The following is a 22,613-nucleotide window of genomic DNA, read 5'->3' as shown; positions in this document are numbered from 1 at the left end:
TAAGGTAGCTGAATGATACTGGTTCAATGTATTATGTGAAGAGGGCTGGGCAAATGAAAACTGCTTGTGTCCTGAGAAAAAAGAATGTGTAAAACTTGCCATATCACAAAATCCAATTCATTCAGCAAAACACTAGAACATGCTATATTTTTCTATAATTGCAAATCACATTTTAATGTCTACATCTACATTTTAATGTCTAAATCACTGGTTAGGTCCTGCTTATCACCCAACAAAATCCTAACTGTACAACTGATTGGCCACAATAGATTTAACCATTTACATTGTTACTAAAACTGCTATAAATATCTATCCTTTACTACCAATCGTGATATTGAAATCTAAGAAAAATTAGACACCGAAGAAGTATCTAGGTTTCTTAGATTAGAAACCTAAGCAATACGAGGTCTGTAAATAAAGTAATGAGACTAGCTTTTTTTGGCAGCCAAAGTGGCAAATTTACTAATAAACATATGAACGGCTACTGATTTGTATTAGGTATTAATTTTTAGTCTGTTGTTGCCATGTGAGATATAAACAAACTTTTTGTGAACTGAGTTTTTATTGTGCATTATAAAAATGAGTGATACTAATTATGACCAACAATGTGCAATGAAGTTTTGTGTTACTCGGTGCTACTGAAACTTTTTCAAAATTGAAAAGGGCATACGGAGATGACACTCTGTCACAAGCCCAAGTTTTTAGGTGGTTTAAAGCATTTTCAGATGATCAGGAATCAGTTGCAGACGATCCATGCTCTGGAAGACCATTAACATCAAAACATTACGACAATGTTGAGGGAATCAGAGACTTGATATGTGGTACGACTGGCAATTAACTGTCAGAATGATTGCAGAACAATTGAATTTGAACCATACCACAGTACATCAAATTTTGACAAATGAATTGGACATGAAAAAAGTTTGTGCAAAATTGGTCCCAAAAACCTCACTGTTGAACAGAAAAACAACAGGGTGGAAGTGTGCTGTGATCTTCTAGGGCGAATTGAAACTGATCCTGATTTTCTAAAAAAAATTTATTTGGTAATGAATCTTGGATATTTGAGTATGGCCCAGAAACAAAACACCAGAGCAAGGAGTGGCACACTTTAAACTCACCACATCCCAAAAAAGCAAAAATGAGTAAATCAAAACTAAGCTAATTTGTTTCTTCGTTAGTCACATTACTAATGATTGGCATTATGGTCTATGCCACTGCATTATCTATAAAGAGTTTTTGGCTACAGAACAGATTGTAAATCAATATGTTTACCGAGAAATTCTTGAAAGACTGCGGAAAAGAGTTGCTCACGTGAGACCAGCCATCAAGACAACTGGATGCTACATCATGACAATACACCTTGTCACACTGCACTTTCAATTAATGAGTTTTTGACAAAGAAAAACATTCCTGTAGTTCCTCAACCACCTTATTCACCTGACTTGAGTCCCTGCGACTTTTTCCTGTTCCAAACTCTAAAAAAACACCTCAACGGACATTTTGGACAGTAGAAAACATTAAAAAAAAAGTTTAGACTGAAGGATATTCTGGTTTCTGAATTCCAACACTGCTATGAAGAGTGGGAAAACCGTTTGAAGCTTTGCATAGCTTCCCTAGAGAACTATTTCAGAGGTGAGTCCATGTATAATTGGACTGCAAATAAAAGGTTTTTCTGAAGCAGTCTCATATTACCTTATTTACAGACCTCGTATGAATGAATGATATTATATGTGTACAAAGTTTTTATTTATTCTGCTATTAATGCAGGTGCCATTATCAATGACTTGGGGATGAGCAATAACCTATAACATCCCTTGATTTGATTTTTTCTTGTACAGATCTCTTAAAGAATGACTGAATTTCTAAAGAACCATAATGATTAAATAGCTGAAGGTCAGAGAGGTTTCTAATTGTTTTTTATTAGCCAATCTGTCATAATGGTAAATGTTCTGTTACTGTGAAAAATGATTAACCAAATGTCTGTCAATTATAAAGCAAACAAACTTAAATAAAAAATAAAAAATCTTGAGTGGCTGTCATAATAATATATAATATATATTTAATATATATTTAACATAATAATATATATTTTAAGTTACATTAGGTTCTTTAATAATGCTAAGATGCAAAAACTAGTAAATATTGTACACACTTCTCTGCAATCTCTTGTAAAACCTGCTTTTTAGAAGAAAGAAAATGCTTTTTAGTGAAATGATAAATAAACACATTTCTAGAGCAGAATAAATAAACCACAAAACAATATTCAAGCTAACTGTGTTACATGAACATACACAATCAACAATATTTGTAGCCTGCACAGATCGGATGCAGAAATTGTTTTATAAAAATATCCTTTGAAAACGTTGATTAAATTTGATGTTCAAAATTGTAACTTAAAAAAATTATGTAAATGTTATTATCTTTAATTATATTATATGAGATTCCATAAAAAAAAAAAAAAAAACAGAGACAAACTACCATAGACTGTGTGTTGCTGGACTGCGACTTTTATAACTATTTAAAATTTGAGCTATTTATAAGAAAACCCATTTATTTTATATTTTTATTTTGTTTTAAGGAGCTAAAGTTTTGGATAAATATATATATATATATATATATATATATCAAGAATCATCCCCTGATATCACATCAAGGTTAAAAAAACATCAACTCAATAGTTAAACATTTTTTTTTTCAACTTTTTGGACTACCAGAATAAAAAATTTAAATGAAATTAAACATATGCTATATCACAATACTGTTTCTTTAATATATGTTAGACATGACAAAGAAAAAATAGGTGAAAACATTTTGGAAGATAAAAATAATAATTGATAGACAATACATACACCGCAGGTACAGTCTGTACGTTTTCCTCTTAAGTCATTGACCACACCTTGGCAGGATTCAAAACACGTACAACCACTTTCAAAAGCTCGACCTGAGCTCAAATCTCCTAATGTGGTATGTAGTTGGCTGATTTCAGACACTATAAATAAGAATTAATTACCATTAGACAAATTAAAGGAGTAAAAGCATAGGAAAAGTAATGCTTTAATAATTTTACTTACAATTTATTTATTTTTAACAAGAAAAAAATAATAAATTAATAAAAATAATAAAATAAAAAAAAAAACATTGATAAAAATAGGGTCAATATAAAAATACAATGGTGTTTATGACATGAGTTAAATGCTTACAGTTATATTGTATTATATATCAAATTCTTATAATAATTATATCAAATTATACACATATTACAATATAAATAGCAAATATAAAAACAGTATTCATAATAGGCATAAAGGAAGTGTGATAATAAAATATTTAAAATTATTATTTTTAACAAAAAGAATTTACTTATTCTTCTTGAAGAATAAATAAATTGATATTGTCCCCTTCACAGTTTTCCTCCAGAGATGTAACACACTTACAAAAGCATTTCTTCTAATCCTCAAAACATTTGTGGAAAGCAATTTTTGGTATAGCCTTAATTTTACTTTGTAATCTTTCTTATTTCATCTATTGCACCAAATCATTTTCGTTTTAATGTAATCAATGGGAATCAGATGTTGCAGGATACTGTATCTAGATAATATGAAGGCTGCAGTGTTAGTGTATGGTGTTATTTTTGACTAAATAATCAATTAATAATGAAGTGTGAAAGCTGGAGCATTATTGTGGTGAAAAATTGTTTCAATATTATAATCGTATATCTATATTTCTTCACCAATGATACATCTGAGCATAGTGAGTCATCAGTGATGTCCTTTCATTAAAATTTCAGAGCAAACCCCATAAACCCTTAGTTTGATGTAGCCTCCTCCCAAAACATCTTCACCACTTCACTACAGTGTATTTCATTTTTAATGAAAATTCTTTGTTTCATCAAAACTTTTGTATTCTTATACAAAATATATCACTACTTGTAATAAAATATATCCTAATTACTCTGCTGCCAAATTTGAACTATGCATCTTTTTTTTTTTTTTGTCTTCAGTCATTTGACTGGTTTGATGCAGCTCTCCAAGATTCCCTATCTAGTGATAGTCGTTTCATTTCAGTATACCCTCTACATCCTACATCCCTAACAATTTGTTTTACATATTCCAAACGTGGCCTGCCTACACAATTTTTTCCTTCTACCTGTCCTTCCAATATTAAAGCGACTATTCCAGGATGCCTTAGTATGTGGCCTATAAGTCTGTCTCTTCTCTTAACTATATCTTTCCAAATGCTTCTTTCTTCATCCATCTATTTGCCGCAATACCTCTTCATTTGTCACTTTATCCACCCATCTGATTTTTAACATTCTCCTATAGCACCACATTTCAAAAGCTAATAATCTATCTAGTATCTAGTATCTTTTCTTCTCAGATACTCCGATTGTCCAAGTTTCACTTCCATATAAAGCGACACTCCAAACATATACTTTCAACAATCTTTTCCTGATATTTAAATTAATTTTTGATGTAAACAAATTATATTTCTTACTGAAGGCTCGTTTCGCTTGTGCTATTCGGCATTTTATATCGCTCCTGCTTCGTCCATCTTTAGTAATTCTACTTCCTAAATAACAAAATTCTTCTACCTCCATAATCTTTTCTCCTCCTATTTTCACATTCAGTGGTCCATCATTGTTATTTCTACTACATTTCATTACTTTTGTTTTGTTCTTGTTTATTTTCATGCAATAGTTCTTGCGTAGGACTTCATCTATGCCGTTCATTGTTTCTTCTAAATCCTTTTTACTCTCAGCTAGAATTACTATATCATCAGCAAATCGTAGCAACTTTATCTTTTCACCTTGTACTGTTACTCCGAATCTAAATTGTTCTTTAACATCATTAACTGCTAGTTCCATGTAAAGATTAAAAAGTAATGGAGATAGGGAACATCATTGTCGACTCCCTTTCTTATTACGGCTTCTTTCTTATGTTCTTCAATTGTTACTGTTGCTGTTTGGTTCCTGTACATGTTAGCAATTGTTCTTCTATCTCTGTATTTGAACCCTAATTTTTTTAAAATGCTGAACATTTTATTCCAGTCTACGTTATCGAATGCCTTTTCTAGGTCTATAAACGCCAAGTATGTTGGTTTGTTTTTCTTTAATCTTCCTTCTACTATTAATCTGAGGCCTAAAATTGCTTCCCTTGTCCCTATACCTTTCCTGAAACCAAATTGGTCTTCTCCTAACACTTCCTCCACTCTCCTCTCAATTCTTCTGTATAGAATTCTAGTTAAGATTTTTGATGCAAGACTAGTTAAACTAATTGTTCTCTATTCTTCACATTTATCTGCCCCTGCTTTCTTTGGTATAATTACTATAACACTTTTTTTGAAGTCTGATGGAAATTCCCCTTTTTCATAAATATTACACACCAGTTTGTATAATCTATCAATCGCTTCCTCACCTGCACTGCGCAGTAATTCTACAGGTATTCCGTCTATTCCAGGAGCCTTTCTGCCATTTAAATCTTTTAATGCTCTCTTAAATTCAGATCTCAGTATTGTTTCTCCCATTTCATCCTCCTCAACTTCCTCTTCTTCCTCTATAACACCATTTTCTAAATCATTTCCTCCGTATAACTCTTCAATATATTCCACCCATCTATCGACTTTACCTTTCGTATTATATATTAGTGTACCATCTTTGTTTAACACATTATTAGATTTTAATTTATGTACGCCAAAATTTTCCTTGACTTTCCTGTATGCTCTCTCTATTTTACCAATGTTCATTTCTCTTTCCACTTCTGAACACTTTTCTTTAATCCACTCTTCTTTCGCCAGTTTGCACTTCCTGTTTATAGCATTTCTTAATTGCCGATAGTTCCTTTTACTTTCTTCATCACTAGCATTCTTATATTTTCTACGTTCATCCATCAGCTGCAATATATCGTCTGAAACCCAAGGTTTTCTACCAGTTCTCTTTATTCCGCCTAAGTTTGCTTCTGCTGATTTAAGAATTTCCTTTTTAACATTCTCCCATTCTTCTTCTACATTTTCTACCTTATCTTTTAATACTCAGACCTCTTGCGATGTCCTCCTCAAAAATCTTCTTTACCTCCTCTTCCTCAAGCTTCTCTAAATTCCACCGATTCATCTGACACCTTTTCTTCAGGTTTTTAAACCCCAATCTACATTTCATTATCACCAAATTATGGTCGCTATCAATGTCTGCTCCAGGGTAAGTTTTGCAGTCAACGAGTTGATTTCTAAATCTTTGCTTAACCATGATATAATCTATCTGATACCTTGCAGTATCGCCTGGCTTTTTCCAAGAGTATATTCTATCATGATTTTTAAATTGGGTGTTGGCAATTACTAAATTATACTTCGTGCAAAACTCTATAAGTCGGTCCCCTCTTTCATTCCTTTTGCCCAGCCCGTATTCACCCACTATATTTCCTTCCTTGCCTTTTCCAATGCTTGTATTCCAATCTCCAACTATTATTAAATTTTCATCTCCTTTTACGTGTTTAATTGCTTCATCAATCTCTTCGTATACACATTCTACCTCATCATCATCATGGGCACTTGTAGGCATATAGACGTTAACAATCGTTGTCGGTTTAGGTTTTGATTTTATCCTTATTACAATGACTCTATCGCTATACATCTTGAAATACTCCACTCTCCTCCCTATCTTCTTGTTCATCACGAAACCTACTCCTGCCTGCCCATTATTTGCGCTGAGTTAATTACTCTAAAGTCACCCGACCAAAAGTCGCCTTCCTCTTCCCACCGAACCTCACTAATTCCTACTATATCCACGTTTACCCTATCCATTTCCCTTTTTAAATTTTCTACCCTACCAACCTTTTTTAAGCTTCTAACATTCTACGCTCCGACTCGTAGAATGTTATTTTTTACTTTTCTGGTGACCCCTTCCTTAGTAGTCCCCACCCGGAGATCCGAACGGGGGACTATTTTACCTCCGGAATATTTTACCAAGGAAGGCGCCTCCATTATTGCTTTTGAAAATGCAGAGAGCCACATTTTCTTGTAAAAAAAAAACAGCTGTAGTTTTCCATTGCTTTCAGCTGCGCAGTACTCAGAGGACTGAGTGATGTTGATATGGCCGTTTAAGTCATTGTGACTCACGCCCCTAACAACTACTGAAAGAGCTGCTGCCCTCTTTCAGGAATCATTCCTTAGTCTGGCTCTCAACAGATACCTCTCCGATATGGTTGCACCTTCGGTCCAGCTACTCTGTATCACTGAGCACTCAAGCCCCCTCACCAACGGCAAGGTCTCATGATTCATAGAGGAGGCTATGCATCTAATATGGCTGAAAATATTGATATACACTGCAGACAGTGTAGCATGTAGAATTAAAAATTCTCGCTGTACAAAAGTATTTAAATTCCTGTAATGCTACAAGGTAAAAATACAAATAGCTTAATTTGAAAAATTATGATAAACAAAAAAAAAATATTTTAAAAGTACAGTATAATAACCTTGTCCATTTACAGGACGGTGTCCCTGGAGGGCAGATGCATCTGAACGTGATCTCTGATGTGTTTTCTTAACAGGAGATGGTGGTGGAGGAGCCAAAGAAGCACCAGGAATGGATGACAAATTTAAATCTTTCAGCTTGTTTACAGTTCTTCGCAGGTTTTCACTCTCTTTCGGTCTGTAATTTAAAAAACCAACATTCAAAAGCAGGCAAAACAATAAAATAATAAATGTGTGAGACAAAACAATACTAAATATATATTAATCATATAGTAATTCAACATTCTCCAAAAAACAAAGGCCTATTTTATTTTTATTTTTACTTCACTATACAATGAAATTAATACTTTGAATACTGATAATTCTTCAATGGTGAATGGAATCTGTAGAAAACTCTTTTGTGCTGTAGTGCTACAGGTTATATTAATAGTTGCACAGATTTGCTGAAGTACAGAAAAGATGAAGTTTCAACTATCTGTTTAAGTCAGTAAAGTACTGCTTACCAATTGCAAGTAATTTCTTCGATATAAGTTTCTTCATTTGTAAGAAGTACAAAATAATAATAATCTCTATTCCAAAAAATATAAACAGATTAAAAGTGAAAATAAAATTATTTACAGTTAAAAATTCTTACAACATAAGCTTAATAGACATATAACCAAATAATAACATAAAATAGAAGTAAAATAATAAGAGTAAACATTTATTACATAATCTTGTGGAACTAGATACCCCCTACAGTAATAACTATATTGGAGGCTACCATCCATTATTTTTCAATGATAAAATTGAAAATTAAATTAATCCTAGATAAAATTTAAAGAAAAATAATGATAATAAAAATAAGAAACTTTCAATCTCTTCTTCAAAATATCCATTCAAAAACATGCTTTTACTTATCAATAGTAAATTAATAAGTTAGTTACTTTACTAAATAATATAATTATTTTTAAAAAATCCCTTTTTTGGAATTTGAGTAAACATTTAAAACAGGGATGTGACTTGTGTCAGCAAACAAACCAAGCTGAAGTTTGTCAGTAATGTTTTCAAGAAAATGTAAGTAGTCTTTTTTTCCATAAAACTTAGGATACAGCATCAGTTATAATATAAAAATAAAATAAAAATCAACCTTACCAACAATTTATATTATGTCTCAAGTACTTTCGGTCATTCGACCATCCTCAGGAGAGACATTTTTTTCAATTTAAAAAATTAAAAGTAAAAATGTAAATTAAAAAAATTGTTATGATTTTAATAATTTATATTTTTTTAATTTTAATGTTTTAAATTGAAAAAAAATTTCTCTCCTGAGGATGGTTGAATGACCAAAAGTATTTGGGATATAATATAGGTAAGGTTACTTTTTATAACTAATTTCATATATCAATGGTGCAGTGTTTGAAAAATTTAATACAGTACCCCTCAACCAATCTGTAAAAAGGATAATACTATATATAATTTTTAAAATACACATAGTTTCTAAAATAATAACTGAATATTTACTTTTTAAAGACAAGCTTTAATTTTTTTTTGGTTTTCAAACAGATTAAAGTAATGATTTAACAACAAAATTAATCAAGATGAATTGCTTTTTTTGAAATGTATCAATATTTTTGATGTAATAATCAAATTGAAGTTTTTTGTATTCTTTGGGTTTTTTACCTACTGTAAATATTCTACTTCTCCTTTTAATAATAAGCCTCAAACTCTACTTTTATTGTTAACGAAAATCTTTTCACAAAAGGTGGCATCTATGCCACACCTTTCAATTGCAAGACCCACTCATTGGTTTCTTTAACTCAGTCTGTCTCTTCAAAACATCAATTCAAAAAGATGCTTTGCTGACTTATATCCTCTGCCATTCACTTTTCTAAAAATTAATCTAAAATAATCAGAGATAAATATTAAATTATAATTATAAAATTTTTTTGTATTACAAAAAAAATTTTACGTGGATACGTTTGTAATTTTCTGATTATTTAGTTAACAAAATTACATTTTGATACTTCAAGTGATTCCGTAGCACAATTACACATTTTATGCAATTTTTTTTGTCTATACACTTTTATCTGAATGAACTGTTTCTTTTTCATAACAGTACAAGCTAAAATGAAGGTGAAAATAATTAAAGTAAAAACTTAGAAATTTCATAACTATTATACTATATTCTCAATCTGTATTCACAAATATTTTTTTAATCTATTTTAATTGAGTATTTACTGGCATTAAGGTGTAAAAAACAAGGATATTAAATCAGGGGCCTCATCGATATGAGCCTAAAATGAAGGTTGATAAAGTAGATAGGAAAAGGCTAGGGTATTCCCCACAGGTGATGCACGATCTTGGATGTACCAGCAAAAGCGTGAAAAGTAAGCTACTGAGTACAGAAAAATGAGAAAAAAAATTATATGTGGAAAGGGACAGCAAATATTATGTCCCTTAATGGGTGCACAGAAGAACTGGTAGATTGTATGAAAGAAAAAAGAATGATGATTTTTGGGTTTAAGTAAAACTAAATGGAAGGGAAAAGGTAAAAAGGACTTTAGGGAAGGATATGTTCTGTATTGGAGTGGTGGGCAAAAGGCAAAAGATAGAGTTGGCTTTATTGTGGGTAAGGAGATAAAGGAGTGCTTGAGGATGGAGGCAGTAGATGATAGAATCTTAAGATTAAGACTATGGGTTGGAAGTAAGACCCGGGATATCATACAAGTGTATGCACCATAGGTGGGATGTGTTGAAGAAAATATAGGACAGTTCTTAGAGAAACTGGAAAGCTGTATAGAGGATAAGAAGACTATAGAATAATAGATAAGAAGAGTATAGAGGATATGAATGTGCAGGTGGGAAAAGAAAGAGATGGAATACAGGAAGTACTGGGACCATATGGAGAAAGAAATGGGAAAGATGAAATAATGTTACACTTTTGTGAATAGAATAACTTTCTAGTGAACCAAGAGTAGTCTTATCAAACTCTTAGTTTGATAAGAATAGAAAAGGCTACGAGATAAGGATGGGGAGAGAGAACAAAATCGGTATTTGACTATGTTTCAGAGAAGTGATTATCCATCATAGAACTGATGGGATGTAAAGGTGATGAGAGAAGAAATAGTGGTTCGAAGAGACCACAGGCTGGAATGGCTAAGTTTAGATTTGGGAAATTTCCCAGTGTGAAGATTATGAGGGAAAGAAAAATTAAAGGGTGGAAGTTGAAAGAAAACAAGATAAGGAATGATGGATAAAGGAATGTTTATGTAAAGAAGAATAAAAGAAGTGGAAGATTAGGGATGCTTCAAGAGTGCCATGCTGGGTATAGTAAAGCAGGTAGAACCAGTGGGAAAAGAAAATGAAAGGAAACTAAGTGGTGGAATGGTGACATAAGGATGGAAGCTGAAAAGAAGACAGCATGAAAGACATGAAAAAAAGCCACAAGAATGAAAACAGGAATTACCACAGGGAAGCAAAAAGAGAATGTAAGAAAGTTGTTAGCAGAGAAAAGAGCAAATATTGGAAAGAGTTCACAAAAGAGCTGGAAAGGGACTCACAAGGGAATAAGAAAATGCTGTTTAGTGTCATTAAAAGTAAAAGAAAAGGGGGAGAAGACAAAAAGTTTATTAAGAACAGTCTTTGAAGTAAGTAACAAAAAAATACTTTGTTGATGGAAAGAATATTTGAGTGAACTCCTAAACCCAAATAAATTGGGAGAAAGAAGGGAGGAAAAGGACAGGACAGTAGCAGGAGGAGTGGGGACAGAAGAGGGATGTTACATAACGATGAAGGAGATAGAGTATAGTTAAAGAAAAATGAAAGGAGGTAAAGCACCAGGAATTGATGAGGTACGCACCGAGATGGTGAAGGCTGCGAAGTTTGTTGTTTACGGTGACTGAACATACTGTTCAAAAGAATATGGGAAATGAAGATTCCAGAAGACTAGAAAAAGGGAATAATAATCCCCATAATTAAAAATGGGGACAAGAAGTAATTACAGAGGTATTAAACTACTTCCACATATAGCGAAGCTGTTTGAAAGGATATTGAAAAACTGCATCAGAAGGAAGCGTGAGGGAAATCAGATAAGGAACAAATGTGATTCAGGCATCCACTACAGTTGCTAAATCTTTGCTGAGATGAGCGAGAAGAAATGGAATTATAATAAGAAATTAGTAATGGCGTTTCTGGACAGAGTAAAGGGACATGATAGCATGGATAGGGAAGTTGTGTGGCAGGTACTAGAAGAAAGAAATGTGGATAAAGCAGGCATCCAGATGGTTAAAATTATGTGTGAGGGGAGCCAGAGTAGCGTCAGGACAAGGCTGGGGAGGTCAGGTTGATTTGAGATAGAGAATGGGTTGAGACAAGGAAGTGTGATATTTACACTTTTGTTTATAATAAATATGGTTGGAATCTTCAATAAAGTTAAAAAGGAAATAGCACAAGGAATGAGCAACTTTTTATTTGCAGATGACCTGATTAAATTGGTGGGGGGGGGGGGTGAAATGGATACAGAGTATACAATGTGTGGAGAGTGAGGAAAGAGTGATGTATAAATCATACTTTATGCCAATTCTTACTAACGTGGACAGGTGGCAGAAAGATGGAGGGTTGAGTACAGGCAGCAGAAATGAAATTTAAGCAAAGCATGCTAGGGAAGACAAGAAGGGATCGGGTAAGGAGTAGTATGATTAGAGGGGAACTGAAATTGGGAAGCCTTGTGAGTCAATTGGAAGATCAAAGCTCAGGTGGTTTGGGCATATTGAAAGGATGGATGAGGAAAAATTACCAGACAGGATGATGCACGCAGAGAAGACAGGTAGAAGACCAAGAATGAAATGGATAAATACGGTGATACACAAGAGAGGGGATGTGGTGAGAGTAGTGGAAGAGTAGGTTCATGGATCAAGGCAGATGGAGAAATTTTGTAGAAGGCCCAATCGGAGAAAATTTGGATTAAAGGGAACTGAAAATGATGAAGGTGTAAAAGAAATAATTATCCCACCATATATTTTATTTAATAAATGACACTCTTCTGCTATTTAGTAGCTATACAATGAAAGTCACTAATTTGTGTAAATGTTTGAAAATTATCTTATGTAAACTAGTAAAAAATTACTGATACAACATGCAGAAATATGTGTCTTTTGCAATCATTACTGCAAAAGACACATTAACAACAGTCTTCCTCAAAATACTCTCCTTAGCTTTGAACACATATATTTTAGCATACATGCCACTTTCTGAAGCAGTTTTGGAAATCCTCTCTAGTGAGTGTCTTTAGTTATGCTTTAGTGGCTGTCTCAATGTCCTTAAACAATTCAAAAAAATGTACCTTTCATGTTAGTGATTTCTATTGAGAACTGAACCTTGGTCTACCATAACTATAAACTCAAGTTTCATCTCTTGTGATGTCAATTCTTAATATGCAGAAATCTGAAGTCGCACGATTGCACCACTCCAATGAAACTGAGAAACGCTGCTCCTTTTGTTTAACCATCAAAATACTTGGAGCAAGTTCACACTTGCTCATCTCATTGACCACTCAAATGATTGAATCATTTTACTTACTCTTTCAATATTCTCTGGGTTTTTTTTGTCAAAGGATCCCCTGATTTCTCCTAGCTTCAACTGATTCATAACCAATATGAAATTGCTTGTAAAACTACTTATAAACCATGATTTATTAGATATGTCACACATACTATCCATGACTGAAGAAACACTTAACAACATGCCTAGCTAACCACCTCACTTAATACACCAAGCAAATTGAAATCTGTCACACATATTACTACAATTTGATGAATCACTTCTCATACTGAAGTTATCTGCCTTACAGTTGGATGACACTTGGCAGCTGCATCACTGTAATATTTTTTAATTATTCATTATAAATTTAATTTCTGCTTGCTGGTTGACAAAAATATTTAGCTCAGCAAAACTGCTACATATTATCAAATTATTAGAAATCTTAAGAAGAGCCTAAAAAGAAGTACTTGCATACTACACTGATACTTTCAGAAGAACCACAAATTTATAAATAATCATCAAAGTCAAGTTATCACATTTGGATAACATTTATTCTCTGAATACATGGGATTTTTCAACTTCATAAAAAAAAAAAAAAACACAAAGTGACTCCAATATTTTTATATTCATTTTGCAAATCTTTTAATAGAACAATAAAAAATTCTTGAAGCTTGAAATTTTCATATCTAATGCAAAGTATCTAATGGTTAGCAACATCTGCTGACTTACTGAGATATAATTCCAACTTTTGCAGTTTTATCACTAAGGCAGTAAATCTTAAAATTAGCACAATTATTTTTTTTTTGTATGCAACTAATCATGGGCAAATTCAATATTTCAGTGGTAACTAAACTTCAGTTAAAAAAATAATCCACAGACAAAAAATAAAAACTGATAACTATTATAACAATAATTCAATTTATGATGATCCATAATATGAAATTAATAATCCACTATGAAAAAGAATTGGTTTTTCCATCAATATAATATTTTTTTTTTTAGAAATAAAAAGGACTGCTGCTAATAAATAAAGCATAGTTGTTATCAATTACCTGAGCTCTTCAGAAAGAATGAGATTCTTAAACTTAGTTCCATGAGATTTCTTTTTTGATGGTAATGCAGCATCAGAACTGTAAGCATCAAGCAGCCAGGAACATTTCAAAGAGAAATCTGCTGACTGTCTACACCTAAACATTTATATATAATTAGAATACAAATCAATAAATAAATTCATATATGAACATATTTTAACTTTTCTTCAAATGTAACATCCAAAGACCTATGAAGACATGATTTAAATAAAATTTCATTAAAACCCTCTCTATACTCTCATCTATAAATTCTATTATTTTCATTTCAGAGTTGAACCTTTTTCACAGATAGAGAGACAACTGCATATCATGTTAAAGAATACTATCCTGTATAAAAATATTAAAAAATTTATTTTTAAATCACCAAAACTGTATTTCAAACCAGAACACTATTTGTATATGAAAGCTCTACTTTTGTGATTTAATTTACTTTTGATATCTTCTTGTCTAGTCAAACCTTAGTGCTAAATATTCTTGTTACCTAAATAACAAAATGTTATATGCCTCAATATTTTATTATCCTCAAATCATTAGTATCTTCATTTTCCTAAATTTTTATTGACTTGGTGTCCATATCAAGTTCCAGGCTATGGCAAAAATGGTTGCCCATGTTGACTGAATTATTGTGATGATCAACAATCATCATCTTAGTTCATATGAATTTAATATTTATCTCTGATCAGATAGAACCCTAACTAGTTCCTTTATTGCTCACAAGCATTTGGTAAAATTACATAAACAACATTTTCACAGATCCAATAATTTTTATATAACTATTTTGCAGTTTTTTTTTTTCATTTTCATGGTGGAAGTATAGCTGCCACAATGAATCTTGAAGCTTGGACTACGACAGCTGGTATGATGCCTATTATCCAAACTGAAAATATTCAGTTTAGTTTTCACATGCAGAAGCAAATTACTTTCTTGTAAATACAAATTATTATCTTATGCTACTGGATGGTATTACGGATTACTTTTAAATATTTTTTAATTCTGTTGTTTATACTTCATAAATTATTAAAAATTCATGAGAAGAAATGTTATATCTTTAAATGTTTTAAAGATGCAAGCCTATTCTCAACAAGTATTATAATTACATCAGCAGAGAAATACTAAATGATACATTTACTAACATTATAATTGTCTGACCTATATACACATAAGATTATAATCTTTCATATTTTATTTATTGTAAAAATAAACATGGAAAGCCAAGTATTATAAACTCAGGAAAAGAGTCACTTTTCTTAGAATCCTATCAAAAAAAAATATAGCTAATTGTTTGTTATGTGCCTGTTGTTTTCAAATACAGCCAGGCAAATGTAAAAATAAATAATAATTACCCATAAGCCTACGTTATTGAACGCTTAAGTATAATACAGTTAACTAGTTCTGCTGCATTTGTTGATCCTGTAAGAGCATTTGTGCAAATTCCATTTCTTTTTATTCGAGTTTTGATTGAGAAAAATAATCACATTTTATAATTGGTTGTTATTTCTGGTGTTTTATAGTTATGAGTAATTTTAAGTTTACCGTAAAAGACACAAAACTAAAATGGCAGGCCTAGAGTTTATGAAACAAGAAAGTGATCGATTTCCGAAGTCAGAAAAAGACGATAAACAACTGATTCACATTAAAAATTGTGAAGAAAGAATAGTAGCTGTGTATGGGGGGTGTTGTGATTCCAATTCCAGAGTGAGAAAAGAAAAAAAGCAGTTGCTAGAAAAATTAGCCAAAAATCCGATGGAGACTTCTTTCTCTACTTCAGTAAAATACAAACCCTATGAAATGCCTGCAACAGAACTAGATGACTTTGATAAGTGTGTGGTGAGACGGACTATAAACAAATTTCATGAAATTCATAAACAACTCCTGATGGCAAAAAAAGATGTTAGAGCTTTAAGATGCCATTGCAAATTCAGAAAATGGGATGAGTTTGAGAAAAATAATAAAAGAATTTGGCTTTAGGTGGAGAAAAACTGAAAATAATAGGAGGGTTCTCACTGAGTGACATGATGTGTAAGCATATTCAGTATCTGACTGCTGTAAAAAAATTTAGAACTGAAAACAGGCCGACAGTATCTTGACAAGTCATATATAATATCTTCTCACACTACAAATAAATCATAGTGTAATGATTTAGGTGGCAGGCCGAAAGTTCCTATTTCAAAGAGTAGCAAACTTATTACAGTGCATGCTGGAAGAGAAATTGATTTATACCAAATGCTTTACTAACTTGGCAAAGAAGTTTAAAAAGTACGAATTGCAGAGGTCAAATGAAAGCAGAAAATTACTTAAAATTAACAGAAGAGATGTTAAATCCAAAATTTCCTGATAGCTCTGTGGTAATTTTCAGACAACACACCCTATTACAATGCCAATAGAAAAATCACAAATTCCAATTCAAGAAACAAAAATATGATAAAGTGGTTGTAGAAACATTCTGTTCCTCATTCTTCCTTGATGCTGAGATCATACTTGTATGAATTTGTAAAAGCAAACTGAGAAAAGTTTACTATCTATGTGTTTGATGTTTTACAAAACAAAAAAAAGGAAATGATGTTCTCAGACTACTTCCATACCACCCAGATTTAAATTCTATCAAGAAAGTTTGATTAGAAGTTAAAGGAGATATGTAGCAAGTCATAACATAACTTTTAATATCACAGATGTTTAAAGGCTATGTGAAAATTTAAATGACTGACATGAATGAAAAAATCTGAAGGTGTATTGGGATAAAGTTAAGTAAACAGAAACGGAATATAACAGGCAAGAACACATTATTGACAATACTATTGAATCCTTTATTATTTCTTTATAAGAATATACTGAAAATGACAGAGGTGATTAAGATGATGATTCTGATATCAGTAACGTTGGAAATTCTAATACTCCTTGCACAGTGGATAGTGTTCACCTTCAACAAAACATTATTTAATAATTTACTAGTAAATTAATCTACATAATTTACTTCTCTTCCTGTTAGTTACTTATATAATTAGACAAATATGCTAGAGTCCATCTATATACGAAAAAAGCTTTATTTAATGCAATTCTCAAGAGTATTTACTTTTCAAAAATATTTAAAAAACTGCCACTAAGTTAAGTTTGTAATTCAAAAACTGGATAAATGTGCATGTAAAATTGATCTACAAATCTGTGAAAAACATTCTATTTTCAGAGAGAATAAAATTCAAACCATAAAAATTTCTGAAAACAAAGAAATAAATAGTCAAAAACCTAAATATCAGGTAGAAACCATTATACCAAATGCAGATTAAAAAAAATGAAAAGCAGAATACAAAAAAACGGTTATATAATCTTATATAGTGGAAAATAAAGGTACACAAAAAAAGTTGAAAAAATATTCAAAAAATTGATGTTTTTACTTTTTTCTCCTCCCCAACCCTCAAAATCACTTCCCAAAAATTTTTTAGATTTGTCTACATTTATTATGTTAAATGGAAAAAAATTCTAAAAATTACAATGAAAAATTTACAACCAATTAAAACTTATCTAGAATTTATTTTTTGGAGGAGTGGGTGCATTATGATGAAATTTTATTGTAATATTATTGTTCTATTTCTTGTCGAGCTGTCCAGTGCTGCGATCTAGTGGGTGCTAGCGCTCACTGGAGAGTTCCGCTCATACTAGCATTCGGCGCTTGAATCTGATCTAAGGCAGTCACATCATACTCTTAGTCCAGATGGACTCCATTCTTTGCTCAGATGAACGTTAGCTTTAATGTTTTATTTAATTTTATATGTCAAGTTATATGTTATGTTACAATTCATTTCATTAACTGTCAAGACAACAATTCATTAAACCATTATTCAACAAGCAATAAGGGGCTGTCTTCATTCATTACCTATGAACATACAGTCCAATCTCACTCTAAAATCTACCAATTATTCTTAAAAATTTAAATAAACTAAAAAAGTTTTAAAAAATACAAAAAAAAATTTAATCTCTGATTGGCTCCCCCACCCAAAATATTACCCCCAAAGAATTTTTTTAGGTCACCTGCTCTACTATTATGCCAAAGAAGCAAAACAATGGTTAAAATATATGCAATAAATAAAAGATAGCCTTTTTAAATTTTGGGGGAAAAAGAAGAATTTTGGAATATTTTTTTTTTTAAATGTTAAGAAGTATGCATGCATGTGAGCTTAATATAAAATTGACTATGTTGGCAAAATTTTGAGAAAATTGTCTCCAAAAAACTATGTACACCACTCCCTGAAGATATTGACTCCAAAATTTTACCAACAAATTATCCCATATATATATATATATATATATATATGTGAGTCTGTACAAAATTTCATCAAAATCAGTTCTACAGTTGAAAGTTATTAAGCTTCACTCTTCGACACGCACACACATAAACACAAACATTAACCGCAATTTTTTTTTGTATTTTGAGGTTCCTGAATCATGAACATTGAGAAATGAAAAAACACCCATATCCATTTTTTGACTGATTATCACACTTTCTTGCATCATAGAACAAGATTCCAGGAAAGTAAAAATTCCTGTCATATAACTCAAAATACAAGGGTAGGTCAATTATTATATCCCCAATGTAGTTATAAATTTTATTGCAATACAAGTAGGAAACTTACATGTACATCATTTTTCAACATAGTCCGCTTGCATTTCAATGCACTTGGTCCATTGTTGCACAAGCTTCCTGATGCCCTCATAAAAGAAGGTTTTCGGTTGAGTTGAGAACCAGGAATGCACCTCTTCTTTCACTGTTTCGCCGAGGTAAATCAAAGGCCCCTTAATGACTCTTTGAGAGGACCAATCAAGTGCAAGGTAGTCAGAAGGTGCAAGATCAGGACTATATAGAGGACGAACCAGTACTTCAAAGTTGAGTTTCTGGAGCGTTTCAGCAGTATGTGGATGGGCACTGTTGTGCAACAACACAATACCTTTCGACAGCAGTCCTCAGCGTTTGCTTCGAATTGCAAAAAAAAATGGAATTGCAGGCTTTAGGTTGGCAGTAAGCATCTCACTGTAACGTGCTCTGTTTATTGTCATCCCCTTTCCTCATAATGTAACAGTACTGAGCCTTGTGAGATCCAACAACCCGTTAAGCATCAGTTTTCCTGTGGATCGTTGGGTCCACTTTTTTTGCAGGGCGATTTTGGGTGTTTCCACTCCATAGTCTGCAATTTACTCCCCAGCTCGTAATAAAGGATCCATGTTTCATCACCAGTGATGATTCTGTCTTAAGAAGATGTCCCGTTTGTTACTGTAGCGATCCAAATGTTTTTGGCAGATGTCCAAGCGCGTTTGTTTATGCAACTGTGTGAGTTGTTTTGGGACCCATCTAGCACAGACTTTATGAAACCCACGTCTGCTGTGGATGATTTCGTAAACAGAACCAGTACTTCAAAGTTGAGTTTCTGGAGCGTTTCAGCAGTATGTGGATGGGCACTGTTGTGCAACAACACAATACCTTTCGACAGCAGTCCTCAGCATTTGTTTCGAATTGCAGGCTTCAGGTTGGCCGTAAGCATCTCACTGAAACGCGCTCTGTGTATTGTCATCCCCTTTCCTCATAATGTAACAGTACTGGGCCTTGTGAGATCCAAAAACCCGTTAAGCATCAGTTTTCCTGTGGATGGTTGGGTCCACTTTTTTTGCAGGGCGATTTTGGGTGTTTCCACTCCATAGTCTGCAATTTACTCCCCAGCTCGTAATAAAGGATCCATGTTTCGTCACCAGTGATGATTCTGTCTTAAGAAGATGTCCCGTTTGTTACTGTAGCGATCCAAATGTTTTTGGCAGATGTCCAAGCGCGTTTGTTTATGCAACTGTGTGAGTTGTTTTGGGACCCATCTAGCACAGACTTTATGAAACCCACGTCTGCTGTGGATGATTTCGTAAACAGAACCGCGACTAATTTGCAGACAATGTGCCGCTTCATCAATAGTTACTTGTCTGTCTAAGAAAACGTGCACGGTCAATGTTTTCCTCATTTGCGGCGGTAAATGGTCGTCCGGCTCCTTCGTCGTGCGTAACACTTGTGCGACCATTTTTGAATTTTTCAATCCATTCGTAGACACTCTGTTGCGGCAACACACTGTTCCCGTACTGTACTGAAAGTCTTCGATGAATTTCGGCCCCTGATACACCTTCTGACCACAAAAAACGGATCACTGAACGTTGCTCTTCTTTAGTGCAAACAGAAAGCAGAGCAGCCATGGTTAACGACAGGGCAGCGATAATGGAACTAATCTAGCAGCATCAAACCTGCATACATAACAATTAAACCACGCATGCGTCATCTACGCAACACAACAGTACTATCAACATAAACAAAAATATAACTAAATTGCAGATAATAATTGACTTACCCTTGTAAAAGCAATATAAAACTGTGGTCTTACCAGAATTTGCATATGGTGCAGAATGTTAACAAGAATTAACAAAAATAGAGAAAAGAATTCAAAGAAAAATATATGGATAAAAATATGAAGATGGAATTTACAAATTGAAAAGTAAAAAAGAAATTTACAACAGAAAAGATTGAGACTTTAGTCTGAAAAAGATGATCATGATTTTATAAACATTTATATAGAATTAACAACAGATTGAAAAAAAAACAAAACCACAAAGACCACATTGCTTAAAAGAAACAGAAAAAGATTTTAAAAATGCTGAACATCTCTAAAGATTTGATTGAAGACAGAAACGAATTTAGAAAACTGACACAAAAACCTAAGTTTCCAGAAAGAAAAAAGAAGGGTACACACCTGAACAGATGGATGGAAGAAAAGAAAACAACTGACAAAAAGAATGAAGACTTGTTGAGAAAAGAAGAAGTCCAAACTATGTAAAAGTGATCCTTAATGATCAGAATGAAAAACAAGTTTGTAATTTTTCAGCAGTATTGAGTGTTAATCCTGTGATTAAATCGATTTTGTGGCAAAGTGCTACCACTTTTATTCTGTTCTCAAGTTGCAATCTAATTGTGTTTTATTAAAATTTAAATTAAATTCATGCAGGAGTTAATGTAATTTTTAAAAATGCTAAACACTTCTACCCCAGAATTGTGTTATATGGCTTTTCTAATTAGCAATCAATTCAAGTGAATGTATCAATATCAAAAGTGAATGTTTTAAATTTTTTAAAGAAAAACTTGAAAACAATGCTCAAAATATGCAAAAATTACCTAATATATATGGCATATCACTAAATAGTTGTTAACATCATTAGACACTAAGTGTGTCATAACACCTTTTTGAGGCTCATGTTAAAGAATTATGGCATCAGAATACCATCCAATAATTAACCCCATCCATTAAGCTCTTCACTGATCACAATGTGAAACAATAGTCTGCCATACTCTCGTTAGTGCAGAAATGGTCTCTGCTGAGTGACTACCATTACTCTTGGTGGTAACAATGTCCAGGCTACAGGAATTAATAAAAATTCTCCTTCTTGAACTGCTCAAAAAAAGCAGATTATTCTAGTAAATTTTGAAGGAGTCCATATACCATAACAGTAAATCTTCTGTATGACAATGTACAACTCATGTGATTTGTCATATAGAACTAAATTCTTTATGAGTATTCTATGCCATCTGCTTCAGAGTTACTTTTGAAGTTCCTTTAGCATTTCTGATGTTACAATAAAACTTCTAACGTTACTGTTATCCTAGGTTCAATGAATTCTATTAGAAAAATATCCTTGTGATCTGAAAACACTGCAGTCTATTAGTTTTTTGGCTTACTAAATGAACTATCTTTCACAGCAATATAGTTTGTAATATTATCACCATAATTAAATAACAATCATTAATAGATCTTTGGTGATGCTGTCTTCTATTACATCTCATATTTGGCAGAAGTAATAACAGGTTCCATTCATTAAATGGTGCTTTACCAACACTAAAGTGAATGGACAGAAGTGAAAGTATGAGATAATATTGGACAAAAGATGAGATAACAATGTATGACATTATTGGTGGCTACTGTGAATTATTGGTGGCTCTGTCTTGCTATGGTAACTAGTTTATTTTCAACAGCCAACTGGGAGAAAATTTGGAATTACTCTCATATAAGAAGTTTAAAGAATATAACATAAGTTTAAAAAATTTGTTATTCAATTACTTTAAGTTTGTTATTAACTTACTTTAAGTTAATTCTAGAAAAGGAGAATTAACTTAGAATTACTTACTAGAATTTTACTAGAATTAACTTATATCACTTAAAGTCTATAGTAACTAACGAATAAGTTAAGTAACTAATTTTGAAATTTGATAAACTACTTCTGTAGTGATTATTTTGTTTACAACAGATGACATTTTGCAATAAAACTAAAGTCTCAATATAAAAACGACAACTTAAGAGTAATTTTTATAATTTCAAGAATAGATATAATTATTGTAATTTTTCATCTACAGTAGTGTGTAAATTAATCTGAACACAAAAGTTATTTAATAAAACATAACTTTATTTAGAAAAAAAATCATACCTGTACAATCTGTGAATATCTAGTACTTAATATCTCCTCTTTCATTCTTAT

The 22,613-nt window shown here is 32.2% G+C and overlaps 1 protein-coding gene across 1 annotated transcript in view; it reads right to left on the bottom strand.

Moving 5' to 3' along the window:
* fwd (phosphatidylinositol 4-kinase beta fwd) overlaps positions 1-22,613 on the bottom strand; it is a 115,631-nt gene that overhangs the window by 50,379 nt on the left and 42,639 nt on the right. The window contains exons 7-9 of the mRNA XM_075359288.1: positions 14,034-14,168; positions 7,464-7,639; positions 2,850-2,989 (exon numbers count right to left, since the gene is read on the bottom strand). Coding sequence (XP_075215403.1) covers positions 2,850-2,989; positions 7,464-7,639; positions 14,034-14,168 — 451 coding nt within the window. The remainder of the gene's footprint in view (positions 1-2,849; positions 2,990-7,463; positions 7,640-14,033; positions 14,169-22,613) is intronic.

The sequence above is a fragment of the Lycorma delicatula genome, chromosome 1, assembly GCF_047948215.1.
Source record: "Lycorma delicatula isolate Av1 chromosome 1, ASM4794821v1, whole genome shotgun sequence".
NCBI lineage: Eukaryota > Metazoa > Arthropoda > Insecta > Hemiptera > Fulgoridae > Lycorma > Lycorma delicatula.
The sequence above is the reverse complement of the archived record's forward strand: the minus strand, read 5'-3'. Positions and strand labels throughout refer to the sequence as shown.